General features: G+C 41.9%; 2 protein-coding genes across 14 annotated transcripts in view; both read left to right on the top strand.

Annotated features, from left to right (window-relative positions):
* Positions 1-8,552, top strand: part of LOC115102354 (rap1 GTPase-activating protein 1-like) — a 94,846-nt gene extending 86,294 nt beyond the window's left edge. For 10 of the 13 annotated variants that reach the window (XM_029622227.2, XM_029622235.2, XM_029622231.2 and 7 more), the window contains 4 exons: positions 3,161-3,299; positions 3,385-3,496; positions 3,820-3,899; positions 5,884-8,552. In XM_029622227.2, coding sequence (XP_029478087.2) covers positions 3,161-3,299; positions 3,385-3,496; positions 3,820-3,899; positions 5,884-5,991 — 439 coding nt within the window. In that variant the 3' untranslated portion in view covers positions 5,992-8,552. Of the gene's footprint in view, positions 1-3,160; positions 3,300-3,384; positions 3,497-3,819; positions 3,900-4,155; positions 4,204-5,883 lie in introns of all 13 variants that reach the window. The other 3 variants (XM_029622238.2, XM_029622226.2, XM_029622229.2) reach the window with 2 other exon arrangements.
* Positions 8,553-12,189: 3,637 nt separating this feature from the next.
* Positions 12,190-16,980, top strand: aurkaip1 (aurora kinase A interacting protein 1). Its single transcript, XM_029622222.2, has 4 exons — positions 12,190-12,298; positions 13,709-13,825; positions 15,490-15,959; positions 16,636-16,980. Exons 2-4 carry the CDS (start codon positions 13,774-13,776, stop codon positions 16,750-16,752), a joined length of 639 nt encoding a protein of 212 aa, XP_029478082.1. The 5' UTR covers positions 12,190-12,298; positions 13,709-13,773; the 3' UTR covers positions 16,753-16,980.
* Positions 16,981-17,326: the final 346 nt, after the last annotated feature.

Genomic DNA, 17,326 nt, shown 5'->3' with positions numbered 1-17,326 from the left:
GTAATGCAACCACTCACACTCGCAGACAGTAATGGCCATAGACTGACCATCCACTGGACCAAAATTAAAGTTTCCAGGTTTTTTAAATTTTTTATACAAGGTAAGTGTAAACATATTAAAAAACAGGGAAATACAAGCTCACATTTTAGGCTCTGACAGGGCAAGAGGAATAAGGCATGCATAAGTCACGTTCAATAAGAATCAATAGGCACATCACCAACCTCAATGTCCTCCCCCCAAAAAACACAAAGAAATGCTCCTCCAACCAGTAAGTCACAGGGGGGTCAAATACAGACCTGTTTTTGTTTTAATAAGAATGCCATCTGAGGGTGGACTGTTCAAAGTAAGACCGGAATGAAGCCCAAGCATCATTGGTTTCCACGTGTATTGAATTGAAAAATAAATAAATTCAGAGAGCACAACACATCTCCCACCCAATATTAATAAGATGGGGGAGCTGCCATCTTCCAGTTCTGTAGTATTAGCCGTCTAGCTAAAAGAGTTGTAAGAGGAACACTGACTGAATTCTTGACAGGGGGGTACCTATGGGCAGTACTCCAAAAAGGGCTGTAAGGGGAGACTGCTCTATTACAGTGCCATATATATCAGAGAAAAATGTAAAGTTATTGTTCAGCTTGTCTGGTAGAGACCTTGTCAAATCCAGATTGGAGTAGCTGGTGTTCTTTATATAGGTCATAGGAAGGATCTGTAGCATACATCCAATGTTGCCTTGGCTTCGCTCACATCTCGAAGCCGCTGAGAGTGAGCTTTGTTTTTCTTTGCTGTAAAATAAATCATTTGGCCACGTAGGTATGCTTTGAGGGACTCCCATTTAGAAGAGCAGGACATACCTGGGGTTTTCAGCAGAAATCATATTGACAAACTCCTTATCTGAGAGTAAAATGGAGTTACGACACCATCGATAACACATAGGAGTTTACTGGGGTAACTCTAGCTCAAGCAGTAATGGTGAATGGTCAGAAATAACAATACTCTCATAAGTACACCTCTGAAATTTAGGCAGAAGTGTTTTGTCCAAAAATAAGTAATCAGTGCAGAAGTATGTTTGATGAACATGAGAAAAAAAATAATTATGTCTATCTGTAGGGTGTAGGAAACGCTAGGCCTCACACACAGCATATTTCTGCAGAAAAGATTGTACAAGTAGGGCACATTTAGATGGGCATGTAGTTCTTCATGAGAACTTGTCAAGAACTGGGGATATTGTACAGTTGAACCCCCCCCCCCTAAAATCAACGAATGGGAATCTAAATTGGGTATAGCAGATAAAAGGTAGAAAATAAACTTGTATCATCCCAATTAGGGCATAAACACCAGCCAAAACAAGAAGGGTTGAAAACTGTTTAGCAGTTACTATGACGTATCGTCCCTTAGGATCAGGAATAACCTCAGAAGCTACAAAGGGAGTACATTTATCATCTAAAATGTCAGTACCTCTTGATTTACTATGAAAGTTAGAGTGGAACACTTGACCAACCCAGTCCCTGTGAATCCTACATTGCTCACCAGTCCTCAAGTGAGTCTCTTGTAGAAATGGAAAATGTGCCTTCAAACCCTTTAAATGTGTCAGCTCCCTCTTACGTTTCACAGGGTTGTTAGCCCCTTTGATGTTCCACGAAATGTACTTCATGGTATTATTTTGCCCACCCTGAGCACTCCCGTTATACAACCCTGCCATTAGAGCGTAGAGTGGGAAAGCAATGAATACCCAAAAGCCCCAGGATAACTTGTCTCAGAGCAATAATGTACAGTGTAAGATACTTGTAAAAAATGACTGAAAAATAAACTAAAAAGAAGACAGCATTAGAACTAAACAATTCAACCTCCTTCCTCCCCCCCATCCATCCATAAACTAACTCAATAGGTCAATGAGACAGCATGGAAACAAAGGAATTACATAAACCCAAGCACACTGGACCAAAATATTAAATCACATCAAATAAACCTGAGTGGGTTCGTCAACTCCCGAACTATACAGGAATAGTCCAGGTATAACTAAACATAAGAATACCACAATTATCAACAGTTAGCGAACAACAGTTTCTGATCTATGAGCATATTCAAGACTGCTTGATGTGACGTTGAATGTGAGCCATAGCCTCCTGTGGAGAATCGAAAGGTGTAGTCTTTACCATCATGAGAAAGCCATAGACGGGCCGGGAATCGCAGTCTGTACTTCACACCTGGATGGTCCCGTAGTAGTTGTTTGGCCTGAAAGCTGTGCGCTGCCTGGACACAGTGGGGGAGTAGTCCTGGTAGATAGAGAAGCTCTGTCCTTCAAAGCTCAGAGTGGTATTGCGGGCTCGTCAGAGAATCTCCATCTTCTCATGGAAAGAATGATACCACAGGGCCTCTCACCGTCCCGGGGCTTTGGCCGCAGTGACCAGTGGGCACGATCAATCAGGGGCTTCTCATCCATGGCGAGAACCTCTTTCAGCAGCCCGGAGACGAAATCCGTGGCGCGAGGCATTTAAGCTGACTCTGGGACTGATACTAGTCTCCGGGTTACTGCCAGGAGAAAATCCTTCTAAGCTCACACAGCTCTCCTGTACCTTTTTCAGATCCGCAGTCAGGCGTTTCACGTCAGCCTCCAGGTTGGTAGTCAGGTCAGAGACACTGGTAGTGGAGGTCTCCAGTGCTGCAATCGTCATAGTGTGCAACTCTGTTGTTGTTTTGAGTGATGTGATAGCTGACACCGTCTCGTTTCGCAGGATAGTTAAATATGCTTTTAAAGTATCAGAAACCTCTTGTATTCGAACCTCAATCGTAGCAGCTACCTGTTTTCATTTCAACTAACTCCGAGTGCAACGTTAGTAGCTTGATGGCCTCGAGAATGTTAATTTCAGCTCCACCAGGCAAAGCCGCACCCTCAGGTAAAGTGCTAGTCTCCGGGTCTTGGCTATTACGGAAAGGGTTCACCAAACTAATATTTGAAAATAAATACGGTTTTGCTGCAAAATTCATAAACTTTAAGAATACTGCGGGATCAAACAGAAAACCTGTCCGTCATACATTGCGCCAATCAAATATGTACATCTTCTCTAGACCGTGTATGTGTAACTCATTGTGTAGTCCTATTGGTGTATCAATAACCCAGTCATGGTCCTGTCATAGTGTTGCAGGCTGACTCAGGGTGTAGGTTTGCTCTTTGTAACAACAGGGCACAGTCTATCCCTGAGGGTCACGACCTTTCCCGCTCCTCCTCCAACGCCAGCAGCTTCGCCAGTGTGGTGGAGGAGAATGAGACAGAGGCCATGGAGGACTACGACACTGGCATGGTGAGTGTGCCTGTGTGTGTGTGTATGCTAATGTTTGTGTGTGTTTTGCCATGCATCTAACTGCCAGCATGTATGTGTTCCCCAGGAGAGCCTGTCTTCAGCGGGGACGCCCCACAAGCGGGACTCATTAACCTACAGCACATGGCTGGAGGACAGTATGAGCAGCACAAGCACCACCAGCCGAGGCTGCTCGCCAGGTGAGAGGAGAGAGAGAGAGAGAGAGGGCCCTGGGGACTAGGGGGAAAGGTGGAGATTGAGGATATACATAAAAGAGGGCATAAGGTACATATGAGGATAGTCAATTACAGTTGCTTGCCAGGTCGTGTTTGTAAAAGAGAAGGTCTTCCTAATAGATCCAAACAAATGACCTACCTGGTTAAATTAAGGTCAACATTCGGCAGTTTGATGATGTAGGAATATCTGATTTATAGCCGTGTTGTATCAGAGAAGGCTATATGTCTCACATAGGGCAGCCTGATCCTGGAGTTTCACTATTCAGGTCGCGTGTTTTATTACCCAGGTCCTGGTAAACCTGATGGGGGTAAAGGGTCAGATATCCGTATCAAACTGGACCGGCCACAGGATCACCAGTCCTCATCGGTAAGAAATCCTCCATCCCGAGTCGGGGCCTGACACTTTACATGGATGTGTGCTCTCTGCCTTTGCATGAATGATTATTCTGTTATGTGCTGTATGCATTGGTATTGTAACTTCTGATGTCGTTGTACTTCTGAAGCAGTTGTACTGTAGTTGATCTGCTGTTCTATCAGGGATGTGTGCTGTGGCTACCGCTGTTGTTGTGTAACTCTTCCTTGCTCTCTTTGTGCATCTCTGTCTGTGTGCCCTTCCTGTCCAGAACTGTTAGCCTCTCCCACCTGATTGTTTCCTGGATGTCCATCTGCAGGTTAGCACTTTCTTCATACTGTCTTGAGTATCTCTCTCCAATAAGTACCCATAAGTGCACATAGAACAAGTTTGTCGATGATATTTTAACCTGTTGCGACGAGCCATCCCGGATCCGGGATCGTGAATACAGCCTCAAGCTCATTACCATAACGCAACGTTAACTATTCATGAAAATCGCAAATGAAATGAAATCAATATGCTGGCTCTCAAGCTTAGAGTTTTGTTAACAACACTGTCATCTCAGATTTTCAAAATATGCTTCTCAACCATAGCAAAACAAGCATTTGTGTAACAGTATTGATAGCTAGCGTAGCATTTAGCATAGCATTTAGCGTTAGCATTCAGCAGGCAACATTTTCACAAAAAACAGAAAAGCATTCAAATAAAATCATTTACCTTTGAAGAACTTCGGATGTTTTCAATGAGGAGACTCTCAGTTAGATAGCAAATGTTCAGTTCTTCCTGAAAGATTATTTGTTTAGGACAAATCGCTCCGTTTTCTGCGTCACGTTTAGCTACGAAAAAAACCTGTATCCAGGATTGTGTAAATCTATCCGCAAGCTCATTAGCATAACTCAACGTTAACTATTCATGAAAATCGCAAATGAAATGAAATAAATCTATTTGCTCTCAAGCTTAGCCTTTTGTTAACAACACTGTCATCTCAGATTTTCAAAAATATGCTTCTCAACCATAGCAAAACAAGCATTTGTGTAACACTATTGATAGCCTAGCATAGGATTATGCCTGACATTCAGCATGCAACATTTTCACAAAAACCAGAAAAACATTCAAATAAAATAATTTACCTTTGAAGAACTTCAGATGTTTTCAATGAGGAGACTCTCAGTTAGATAGCAAATGTTCAGTTTTTACAAAAAGATTATTTGTGGTGACAAATCGCTCCGTTTTCTTCATCACGTTTGGGTAAGAAAAAAAACGAAAATTAAGTCATTAAAACGCAAACTTTTTTCCAAATGAACTCCATAATATCGACAGAAACATGGCAAACCGATGTTTAGAATCAATCCTCAAGGTGTTTTTCACATATCTATCGACGATAAATCCATCGTGGCAGTTGACTTTCTCTTCTGAAGAAATGGAACGGCGCATGGACCTAAAGATTACGCAATAATTTCGACACAGGACACCGGGCGGACATCTGGTAAATGTAGTCTCTTATGGTCAATCTTCCAATGATATGCCTACAAATACGTCACAATGCTGCAGACACCTTGGAGAAACGACACAATGGGCAGGCTCATTCCTGGCGCATTCACAGCCATATAAGGAGACATTGGAACACAGCGCCTTCAGAATCTGGGGCATTTCCTGTATGAAACTTCATCTTGGTTTCGCCTGTAGCATTAGTTCTGGGGCACTCACAGATAATATCTTTGCAGTTTTGGAAACGTCAGAGTTTTTTCTTTCCAAAGCTGTCAATTACATGCATAGTCGAGCATCTTTTCGTGACAAAATATCTTGTTTAAAACGGGAACGTTTTTTTATCCAAAAATTAAAAGAGCGCCCCCTATCTCGAAGAAGTTAAAGGTTACTCCAAAGAAGGAACAAGACCTGCATTGCTTATTCTCATAAAACATTGTATGATGTTTTCACATGTATTTCTATATTTTGCTGTCAGCCTTTAGTAAGAGTCTGATGTCTCCTATCCCTAAAGCATTCCCATAAGACACAATCCTTCTGGGAGATGAGAGGAGCGCAGGCTTTCGCCGTAACCAATGACGACGATGAGGAGGTGGACCCTGGCCAGCCTGCTGGTCAGTGAGGCCAGACCACCCCTTCCCAGAAGCCCCGGCGGTGGCGTGGGCGGCGACTGGCATGCCAGGGGAGGAAGTCCTTTTCCTCTGTGTTGGTTATTTCTGCTCCCTCCCTCACCTGTCTGTCTGTACACACATCTTCTGCCTGGCTTTGTGTTTCAGAAGCACTCTTTTTGTTACCCGTTAAGTAAATAGGTTTATTTGTCCCAGTGAACAAATGGTATCTGCGGTTCAGTTTTAATGAGGCCTACTGTATATAGCCATGCAGATCACACAGTGTGGCCACAGTGCCATTGAATTCTGCCAGAGACTTTGTTAGGGGCATGTTGGTGTTGTCATATGGATTGTACATTATAGTGACAATTTGATTGAACCCATTCAATCTCAAATACCAAATATCCAACAACAAAGATGTGTGCATTTGAATTAAATGTCCATTATTGGTTATGTCGAATACAGTTTAATGTGTAAGTGATTTTTCAGGTAAAGTGATTGTAATGTGTCTATTAGCCATAGCTGTAACTTACTGTATAGAACTGTACAGCCAAAAACAGTTGCTCTGACAGAGTGAATATTTTCTTCTCAATATACAATAACTGGGATATTGTCATCATAATATACAATGCACTTCAAGCCTCACCTGCTCATACTGCAAATTAAAATGAAGATGGTCATCTAACAAGAAATAATGGAAATGTAGCCGTGAACCTTTAAAATACAGTTTTTCTATAGCTTCATGACTAATTTATACCCTTATCAACATGGTCAGAAGCAGACCGTAATTGGACAGTGCATGGTTTCAGAGGATATGTTATATGATCACACTGTTTTTGCACACAGGATGCTCATTGCTAACTGCTACTGATTTATTATTATTGGGAACCACCTCGTTTTGTGTAATTGTAACCTAAACAGGCGATTTTAGCTTTGCACTTTCTGTCCACAGAAATAGTTGTCTATTTTGTTGTGTATCAAGCAGGTTACTGAGGTCAGGTATGTAGAGATGTGTTGATGACTACAGGGGTAATTCATAACTGAATTGAATAACGTACTGTAGTAGTCCATCCAATCAGCTAGTTTGCCGGTCTAATCTACATTACAAATCCTGCAGCCTAAGTGTTGCCATCGGTACCCGCGGAAAAATATGTTTGTATTTATTTATTTATTTGGGGATGGGGGATTACTGTATTATACAGTATATTTGCTGTTGATATATTTCTAGTATATTATGGGAGAGATGTACAGAGATGAATACTACAGTTTGTGCATGTTATACAGTATAATCCTACCCTCCACGCCAAATCTAATGTAACCTGGCAATGACATTTATTTTTGTGAAAATCATGATGGGGGTTCTACAGTTCTACATTCTACATTTACATACAACTCTGTTTCTTCTGTTGAGCACTGCCAAATGAACACAGTGTGTGGCATGTACAATTTGAAAAGTATGTTTTAAAATAAACTAAAACTATATCCCACACTGTCTGCTCAATAAAAGGGAACGACTCATTGTCATGACAGAGCTGAGAAATGTGTGAGGAAAGGTATCTGAGCTAAAGAGTTTGAATGTAGAACAGATATTGAACAGATACTGTATATATCTAACTAAAATTGCCCTGATAGCTTTTATATTCAACTGCCTTTGGGATATGATTTTATTCTTAGATCTGTAGTTTGTGAATAATGTTACTGTACACATTCACCTCTTGCCCTAGATCCCTGTTTAAAGATGACTTGAAGAAAGATGCCATTCCTCCTTTTGGTATTTTGGTTTATCCTGGCAACAACACGGCTCCACACGCCATCATAACCTTTGTGACAGTTAAACAATGAAAAGTGTGTTGCCTACTGTTTACCTCTTTATCATTTTCCTGAACTGAATGAAACCGTTGAAGGAATGTCTTATAAATAAGTGATTTGATGTGGCTAACCACCACCAGTCTCTAAAAGTAGAGCGCTGTAAAAGTTGAGGCTTCTCTCCTCATCTCCTCTTACATAACTGTGCCACATGTACCAGATCAGCATAAAATATGATTGAGTCAGTAACTCATCATCATCAAGGGGGGAAGAAATGGTATCAATGCGTGAAAAGGACTGAGACGGATGCAGTTTTTTTTACAAATACAAATTATATACTGGTACTACTCTCAACTTCTAACCTTATCTATGTCTTTATGTTAGACTATACTCTTCGGGTCTTCACATTAGTCCAGTGTAGACAGAAAAACCTACATTTCCAATAACTCAACAGAGTGATGGTGCCCTCTAGTGGTGTTACTTATATTGTTTTTTTAAATTGTTTTATGTGAGCTGCTGTGCTTTATGGGATAGTCACATTGGAGATGGGGATCTAGTAAAGCACAATGCCGCACTGTCACATCAAGTTAGTGGAATTGAAATGATAAATAATTTAGAAAATGTATGAACACTGCTTCAGTGTGATCTATTCAACAGATTGTATTGGTGTTCTGTTTTATTAGTGCATTCCTGTAAGAAATGAACTTGTAAATATGTTTTCCTTCATTTGTAAATATAGCCAAAATATGAAATAAAGAGCCTGGATTCATTCAGATGTCTTACTGAGTTTTCTGCAGAGGATTTTATTAGGTTTAACTCACTACTGTATCCTAAAGTTGTCTGTTTATAAAGGTTTTATGGTCGTCGCTAGAATGGATCCAGCTTTGGTCAAATTAACGTTAGAATTAGGAGAATTAGGTTAAGGTTAGGAAAAGGGTTAGGGTTAGCTAAAATGTTACGTTAATTTGACAAAAGCTGGATCCCTTCTAGCCATGACCTTGATTTCCGTTCCATTTATTTATTTAATTAACCTTTATTTAACTAGGCAAGTCAGTTAAGAACAAATTCTTATTTACAATGAAAGCCTACCAAAAGGCAGACTTCCTGGGATTAAAATACATAAATAACATATATAGGACAAAACACACATCACGACAAGAGAGGCAACACAACACTACATAAAGAGAGACCTAAGACGACAACATAGCAAGGCAGCAACACATGGCAACACAGCATGGTAGCAACACAACATGACAAAAACATGGTAGCAACACTTCATGGTAGCAGCACAAAACATGGTACAAACATTATCGGGCACAGACAACAGCACAAAGGGCAATAAGGTAGAGACAACAATACATCACAAAGCAGCCACAACTGTCAGTAAGAGTGTACATGATTGAGTCTTTGAATGAAGAGATTGAGATAAAACTGTCCAGTATGAGTGTTTTCTGCAGCTCGTTCCAGTCGCTAGCTGCAGCGAACTGAAAAGATGAGTGACCCAGGGATGTGTGTGCTTTGGGGACCTTTAACAGAATGTGACTGGCAGAACGGGTGTTGTATGTGGAGGATGAGGACTGCAGTAGATATCTCAGATATGGGGGAGTAAGGCCTAAGAGGGTTTTATAAATAAGCATCAACCAGTGGGTCTTGCGACCGGTATACAGAGATTACAAGTTTACAGAGGAGTATAGAGTGCAGTGATGTGTCCTATAAGGAGCATTGGTGGCAAATCTGATGGCCGAATGGTAAAGAACATTTAGCCGCTCGAGAGCACCCTTACCTGCTGATTTCAGGGTTAGTTTGGCAGCTGGGGTGAAAGAGGAGCCAAGAGGAAACCAAGTCTAGATTTAACTTTAGCCTGCAGCTTTGATATGTTCTGAGAGAAGGACAGTGTACCATCTAGCCATACTCCCAAGTACTTGTATGAGGTGACTACGTCAAACTCTAAACCCTCAGAGGTAGTAATCACACCTGTAGGGAGAGGGGAATTCTTCTTGTTTTGGAGGTGTTCAGAACAAGGTTAAGGGTAGAGAAAGCTTGTTGGACACTAAGAAAGCTTTGTTGAAGAGCATTTAACACAGAATCCGGGGAGGGGCCAGCTGAGTATAAGACGGTATCATCTGCATATAAGTGGTTGAGAGAACTTCCTACTGCCTGAGCTATGTTGTTGATGTAAATTGAGAAGAGTGTGGGGCCTAGGATTGAAATTTCGTTGGTGACAGGCAATGGCTGAGACAGCAGATTTTCTGACTTTATACACTGCACTCTTTGAGAGAGGTAGTTAGCAAACCAGGCCAAAGACCCCTCAGAGACACCAATATTCCTTAGTCGGCCCACAAGAATGGAATGGTCTACCATATCAAAAGCTTTGGCCTAGTCAATAAAAATAGCAGCACAACATTGCTTAGAATCAAGGGCAATGGTGACATCATTGAGGACCTTTAAGGTTGCAGTGACACATCCATACCCTGAGCGGAAACCAGATTGCATACCAGAGAGAATACAATACACATCAAGAAAGCCAGTCAGTTGATTATTGACAAATTATTCCAACACTTTTGATAAACAGGGCAAAATAGAAATAGGCCTATAACAGTTAGGATCAGCTTGATCTCTCCTTTTAAATAAAGGACGAAACGTGGCTGCCTTCCAAGCAATGGGAACCTCCCCAGAAAGGAGAGACAGGTTAAAAAGGTTGGAGATAAGTTTGGCGATGATAGGGGCAGCAACCTTAAAGAAGAAAGGGTCTAAACCATCTGGCCCAGATGTTTTTGGGGGGTCAAGTTTCAGGAGCTCCTCTAGCATCTCGGACTCAGTAACTGCCTGAAGGGAGAAACTTTGTAGCGGGGGAGGGGAAAAAAAGGGAGAATCATCAGGGATAGTCGCATTAGAAGGGGTGGGAGATGTTGGACGGGCAAGGAGGCATGGCTGAGCCAAATAAGATTTCTGACTTAAGGAAGTGGTGATTAAAGAGCTCAGCCATGTGCATCTTGTCAGTAACAACCACATCATCAACTTTAAGGGACATGGGCAGCTGTGAGGAGGAGGGTTTATTCTCCAGGTCTTTAACCGTTTTCCAGAACATCTTGGGGTTAGACCCACAGAGAGAGAACTGCTCCTTAAAGTAACTAACTTTGGCCTTCCGGATAGTCTGAGTGCACTTATTTCTCATTGTCCTGAACGAGAGCCAGTCAGCCTGAGTTTGCGTGTGCCGAGCCTTCGCCAAATGCAATTCTTGAGGTGGAGTAACTCTGCAAGATCACAGTCGAACCAGGGGCTGAACCTGTTTTTAATTCTCATTTTCCTTATGGGGGCGTGTTTGTTAACAATACCAATGAAAATATCAAAAAAGAAGTCTTCGACAGAGGGGATAAAGCTGATTTTTTAAAAACCATTTTACAGAGGCCAGTTCATGAAGGAAGGCTTGCTCATTAAAGTTGTTTAGCAAGCGTCTATGACAAATCAGGACACGTCGTTTCACTGAGCAGCCATTACGAACACAGGCTGTAAAACAGTGATCACTAAGGTCATTACAGAAAACACCAGACTGATACCTATCGGGATTATTTGTGAGGATAACATCAAGAAGAGTAGCCTTTTCTGGGTGTTTGGAGTCATACATTGTGGGATTGGTAATAATCTGAGAAAGATTTAGGGAGTCCCATTGCTTTAGAACTTGGTCAGGTGGTTTAAGCATGTCCCAGTTTAGGTAACCTAGCAGGACAAATTCAGACTTGGTGTAAGGGGTCAGGAGAGAGCTTAGGGCAGGTAGGGTACAGACCGGTGCTGATGGAGGACGATAGCACCCAGCAACATTCAACAAAGAGCTATTTGAAAGTTTAATACTTAAAACCAGAAAATCTAATTGTTTGGGGGCAGACTTGGTGGAGACAATAGAGCACTGGAGGTGATCCTTGGTAAAGATTGACCCACCTTTGGAAGATATGTCTTGCTGAAAATGTTATAACCAGAAAGGTTAACATCAGTATTCAAAACACTCTTCCTTCACCACGTCTCAGTAATGACCAACACATCTGGATTGGAGCTGTGAACCCACGCTTTCAATTGATCAATGTTAAGTAATACGCTTCTAGTGTTAACGTGCAGAAAACCCAGGATTTTACGGGAGCAGAAATCAGTGTAGCGGGTAACAGAGCACAAGTCAGAATTGGGGCTAGCAACAGCAGATGCTTCCCATCAGAACATGCCTCCCTCCTTCTAGAATGAGATTTTAGACAATCCTACAAGAGGCCGAATTATACGAAATAAGTTATTGAACTTATTTAGGTCATAACGCCTTTGTTCAGGGTTACCATAATAAACCAAATATATACCGTGTATTTTCAAATATTGAGCAGATTCAGGTCATTACTGAGGCGGAACCATGTCGAGGGAGATTTTGTAACAAGAAAAGAGGAAGAGTGTTTTAGGTGGACCGGAATTTGTCTCCCGGAGTCACATTGAAAAACGAAAATCATTGATAACGTTAGCTACGCTTGTAGCTAGTGTCAAGTAAGTCATTGCGAAAATATGAATTTAATTACCGATTTAATCTTGTGTTGTTAGTACACAGCATAACTTTTTAAACGTGTCAAACCTGTTTGGGATTATTCCTTGAGACGAGTACTCCATGATAGTGTTAGCAAGAGAGCTAACAACCAGTCATAGAAATCAACAGAATCTCTAAGCTAACGTGTCAGCAGCTACTCTTTTTACGCCACTTTTGATATCGAAGTGACTTTTTCGTAGCAGGTTGGGAGAATTTACGCAGTAGATTTAGGATCATTAACGCAGAAGGTCAGGAGACTTAGGTGGTAGCAAAAAATGCTTTCATAACGTACTACGAAAATCACCTTGTATCAAAGCGGTATGAAAAGATTGTGTCTCAGCTAAATTAGTTAAGAGAAATACTATTTTCAGTGATAGTGACTTTTTCGTAGCAGGTTAGTATAATTTACGCAGCATGTTATAATAATTAACATAGCAGGTTAGGAGACGGAGGTTAACGTTAGGACATAGTAGGTTAAGTTTAGCGAGAATACTTTCCTAACCTGCTACGAACATCACCCTCTATCAAAGCGGTTCGTAGCTATATCTAAGGGGGCACTACCTGAAGCGTAAACTATGTACCAGCAATACACTTCAAATCAAATGTAGACCTTACAGTGAAATGCTTACTTACAAGCCCTTAACCAACAATGCGGTTTTAAGAAAAATACCTTAAAAAAATAAAAAATAATTAAAGAGCAGCAGTGAATTAACAATAGCGAGGCTATATACAGGGGGTACCGGTTAGTCAACGTTAATTGAGATAATGTATACATGTGGGTAGAGCTATTAAAGTGACTATGCATAGATGATAACAGAGCAGTGTAGAAGAGGGGGGGGGAGGTTGCAAAGTAGTCTGGGTAGCCATTTGACTAGATGTTCAGGAGTCTTATGTCTTGGGGGTAGAAGCTGTTTTGAAGCCTCTTGGACCTAGACTTGGCGCTCAAGTGCTGCTTGCTGGGCAGTAGCAGAGTGTACAGACTAGGATGGCTGGAGTCTTTGACAATTTTTAGGGCCTTCCTCTGACACCGCCTGGTATAGAGGTCCTGGATGGCAGGAAGCTTGGCCCCAGTGATGTACTGGGCCGTACGCACTACCCTCTGTAGTGACTTGTCGTTGGAGGCCGAGCAGTTGTCATACCAGGCAGTGATGCAGCCAGTCAGGATGCTCTCGATGGTGCAGCTGTAGAACCTTTTGAGGATCTGAGGACCCATGCCAAATCCTTTGTCTTCTCAGGGGGGAAAGGTTTTGTCGTGCCCTCTTCACGACTGTCTTGGTGTGCTTGGGCCATGTTAGTTTGTTGTTGATGTGAACACCGAGGAACTTGAAGGTTTTTACAATTGACATGAATGGTCTCTAACATTTTTTTCATAGGGCACGCAGTGGAGCAGCATACAGACTCATTCATTCCTGATGACTCCACTTGAATAATCGTAGATATGTTTATCTCAAGGGTGGCCCCTCGCCTTAGTCTGCTTTGCAGAGCAACTGGTAAGTTTGTCAAGACACACATCAGATCTATAGCTAGCTTAAAGTGGAACTGACAATATTTTAACTACTTAGCAGATGTGAAACAGACCATCATAATATCAGTATTAAAAAAAAATCAAATGACCAGTTTATGCTACAAAACCAACTTTATAAGAGGTTTTAAATTGAGGTTATATTTGACTCCACATTCCATGACGTACACTAAAGCATTGTTGGCAGAATAGATTGATGCAGGTCAATGCATGATAAATATAATTCACCAATACATTTCTTGGTAGTCCAAAAAATATTGCTATCAGGTTGTAATTTACAGCTGGCCTGGTGCATTCTTTGCTGCCTCCATTCGGTTGTTTCGGTTTCCATGACAAAAAGGGAGGAATCTAACTAAGGCTGTCAATACAATCAAACGAGCAAGGGCAATGATCACTAGTCAGTCATAACATAGGCTTGCATATCTATTTATGTAGCAAGCTAAAAACACAGCGCCTAACGCTAGCTGGGAGGATGTCATGTCACTTTCTCCTCATATCGGTTTTTCCGGTGGCTATACATGGCTAGAGATCCAGGTGTCGTTTGGTTAGCTAGCAAGAACTTGAACGATGTATCCAGGTAGCATTTCTCCTGCGATCGCAAATTCACTCAACTCGATTTCGGAGCACTGTGTGCCAGAGCTCAGAATAACTGATGAATTTTCGAACGCGCAATACCTGTTAAAATAGGACCGGTGTCAGTAAACGTAGGCAAAACAAATAAGTTAGTCACAAACACTCTAGATAACATGTAACCAGCTCTGCTAGGGCAAGTAAAAAGGTCAGGGGGAGGTGTTCTCTCATTTGTGTCAAAGTAGCTTGCTTGCCAACTTTAGCCGCTTAGCTTGGTTGCAGGCAAGCCGCAGAACGATGAGGAGGCTACAATTCTCCATCGTTTATCAGTGGAATTTTGACGGCCAACTAGCTGAACAGTTTGAGAGTTTATCTAATGTTCCTTCTTAGATTTGAGCTCATCTTGCTCTGGTTAGCATTAGTTGTTGATGTGCATAACTGAGGGAGAGAGAGCCTACCCTTTCATGGTTGTTGGATCAATAGGACTGTAAAGTTCCCAAAAGTAAGAGGATTCATGTGGTATTGACATATTTGCAGAAATCCATTCAAGTATATTTTTGGGCGAATGCATTCTAATGATCTTAAGTCGCGCTGTTGCTACTGACTGTAAACACACAGTCCAGTTCAAAGTGAATGATGGCAGGCCTGGGTGGAAAATGTCTTGTTTGTATAAAGGCCTACTGTAGCTCTGATTGTCTTTGGTAAACCGGTCTGTGTAGACTCCGGTCCTGGACGAGACAGATGTTTTTATTCAGTTTTATTTCCTGCAGTGTCTATTAATTGTCCAAATGCATGGCTGATTTCCCACTCTATATTGCTATAGAATTTTCCCAAGTAAAAGCAATTCCCAAACATTCTAAGAATTTATCAAAATGACCATATCTAAGTGCTTGCTTGTCAGAAAATGTTTTTAAAAGTGTCATATTCTTCCTGGGGGTGTATATGAACAGATTTTAATACTATTTTATGATGCTAAAATGCTGTCAGTTCCACTTTAAAATGTGTCACTATCACTTAAATGGTAAACTGATACAATTCTGTTTATTCTCCTTCAACGCTCAGGTGCACTTCAGACTCCAGTACAGTCATTGCGTGGATCTCTACTGCCCGTCTTCCCTGCTTGCTGCTCTTCTCTAAATGGAAAACCCAGAAACTATGGAACGGCAGCAGATAACTCACAGCCTCCTCAACCGTGGGTGGTACTGGAGCCAGACCTGGAAGAGTTCCTCGTCCCTCGTAATCTATCAGTGTCCCCACTGGAGAGCTGGCTCTCCCTGCACTACTCCCTCCCTCCCCTGCTAGAGGCTCCTCAGCTCCTGGAGGAAGGAGATGTGATGGTGGACACCAAGGTGTTGCCCCCATTTGCAGTCCCTCTACTGGAGGAGGGTGATGGCTCCGTCACGCCCCTCAGCTGTAAGAACGTGCTGGAGATCCGGCGGCGGAAGATGAACAGGCACAAGTACAAGAAGCTGCTGAAACGCACTAAGTTCCTGAGGAGGAGAGTGTTGGAGGGCAGGAGGAAGAAGAAGCAGGTCAGTGTTTTGGTTGGAAATGGAAGGAGAATGTTGTGCTCTTAATTGTTGTTCTTATGAGTATAAACCTTAACGGGATAGTCTGGGATTTTGGCAATGAGGCCCTTTATCTACTCCTCCAGAGTCAGATGAACCCGTGGATACAATTTTTGTGTCTCTGTCCATTATGAAGGAAGTTAGGTAGTTTCACAAGCCAATGCTAACTAGGCGTTTGCTCAGTGACTGGAAGTCCATCGGTATCTGTTGGATGCTACCTCTAACTTCCTTCAAACTGCATTTCAGAGACATAAAAATGGTATCCACGAGTTCATCTGACTCTGGGGAAATAGATAATGGGCCCTATTGCTCATTGGGGTGGCAGGTAGCCTAGTGGTTAGAGCGTTTCGGTTGCCGGATCGAATCCCTGAACTGAACTGTGTCATTCTGCCCCTGAACAAGGCAGTTAACCCACTTTTTCCCAGTAGGCCATCAATATAAACAAGAATTTGTTCTGACTTGCCTAGTTAAATAAAGGTCAAATTAAAAATGACAAAATCCTTAATTATCCCTTTAACTGCTTATCACTCACAGCTTATGTTACCTCAGTAATAATGTCCCCACTGCTTTGAACAGATTGTAACACTTATTACAGTCCCTGTGAGCGCTCTAATAGTGTATTTTCTGTACTTGTGTGCAGAAAGGCTTTGAGAAGGATCTGCAGAGGATCTGGATGAGAGCTGGACTGAAGAAAGCCCCAGAGGGCTGGAACACACCCAAAATCTTCATTAAACAGTACAAGTCCAAGAGGGGATGAAGAAGAGTACATGCAAGGCTGACAGCCTTCTGGCACACCGTTGACTGACCCACATACTGGGTCATAACAGGACGCGTATGCTTTTCCTCAAACACAGCAGAGCAGCCTGCTCTCCTTTGCTACTTGTCAGTGATTTGGACATTTTCCAGATGTTCTCTCCTGTTGAGTGTGATGTTCATTGTAAGTAAGTGAAAATGAACAATAAAGCTTTGTTTCCCATCCTTATAATTGTATCTACTCATCTTATTTAATATATCATACCAGTATGTTCATACCTGCTTAGCATAGGCTGCTATATTATTTTATACCTTTTCCTTTGCTATTTCGTGAGAAACAGTGAGTGGCAGTATTGTACAACTTCTGTTTCATTGAACTTGGGAGTCTGAAAGATGTTAAGCTGACATAGTCCATTGTTGTTCAGTGAGTGACAAAATGGTAAAACAATATTCTGGTATCGTGATATTAGGTCAGAAGAAGTGGTCACTTTCAAAGATGCCAATGTGAAGCAGGAGACGAGAAGATGAACTCCGTCTGTTTTCTCTGTCGCAGTGCCAGGAGGTATAGGGTTTCACAG

Source organism: Oncorhynchus nerka, linkage group LG20 (genome assembly GCF_034236695.1).
Source record: "Oncorhynchus nerka isolate Pitt River linkage group LG20, Oner_Uvic_2.0, whole genome shotgun sequence".
In the NCBI taxonomy this organism is placed as follows: domain Eukaryota; kingdom Metazoa; phylum Chordata; class Actinopteri; order Salmoniformes; family Salmonidae; genus Oncorhynchus; species Oncorhynchus nerka.
The sequence above is the reverse complement of the archived record's forward strand: the minus strand, read 5'-3'. Positions and strand labels throughout refer to the sequence as shown.

Bases quoted from the DNA above. Each gene is read 5' to 3' on its own strand.
- aurkaip1 (XM_029622222.2), top strand. From the start codon at position 13,774: ATGTTTATCTCAAGGGTGGCCCCTCGCCTTAGTCTGCTTTGCAGAGCA. The intron at 13,826-15,489 runs GTAAGTTTGTCA...TTCAACGCTCAG, and splicing joins TCTGCTTTGCAGAGCAACTG to GTGCACTTCAGACTCCAGTA. The intron at 15,960-16,635 runs GTCAGTGTTTTG...ACTTGTGTGCAG, and splicing joins GCAGGAGGAAGAAGAAGCAG to AAAGGCTTTGAGAAGGATCT.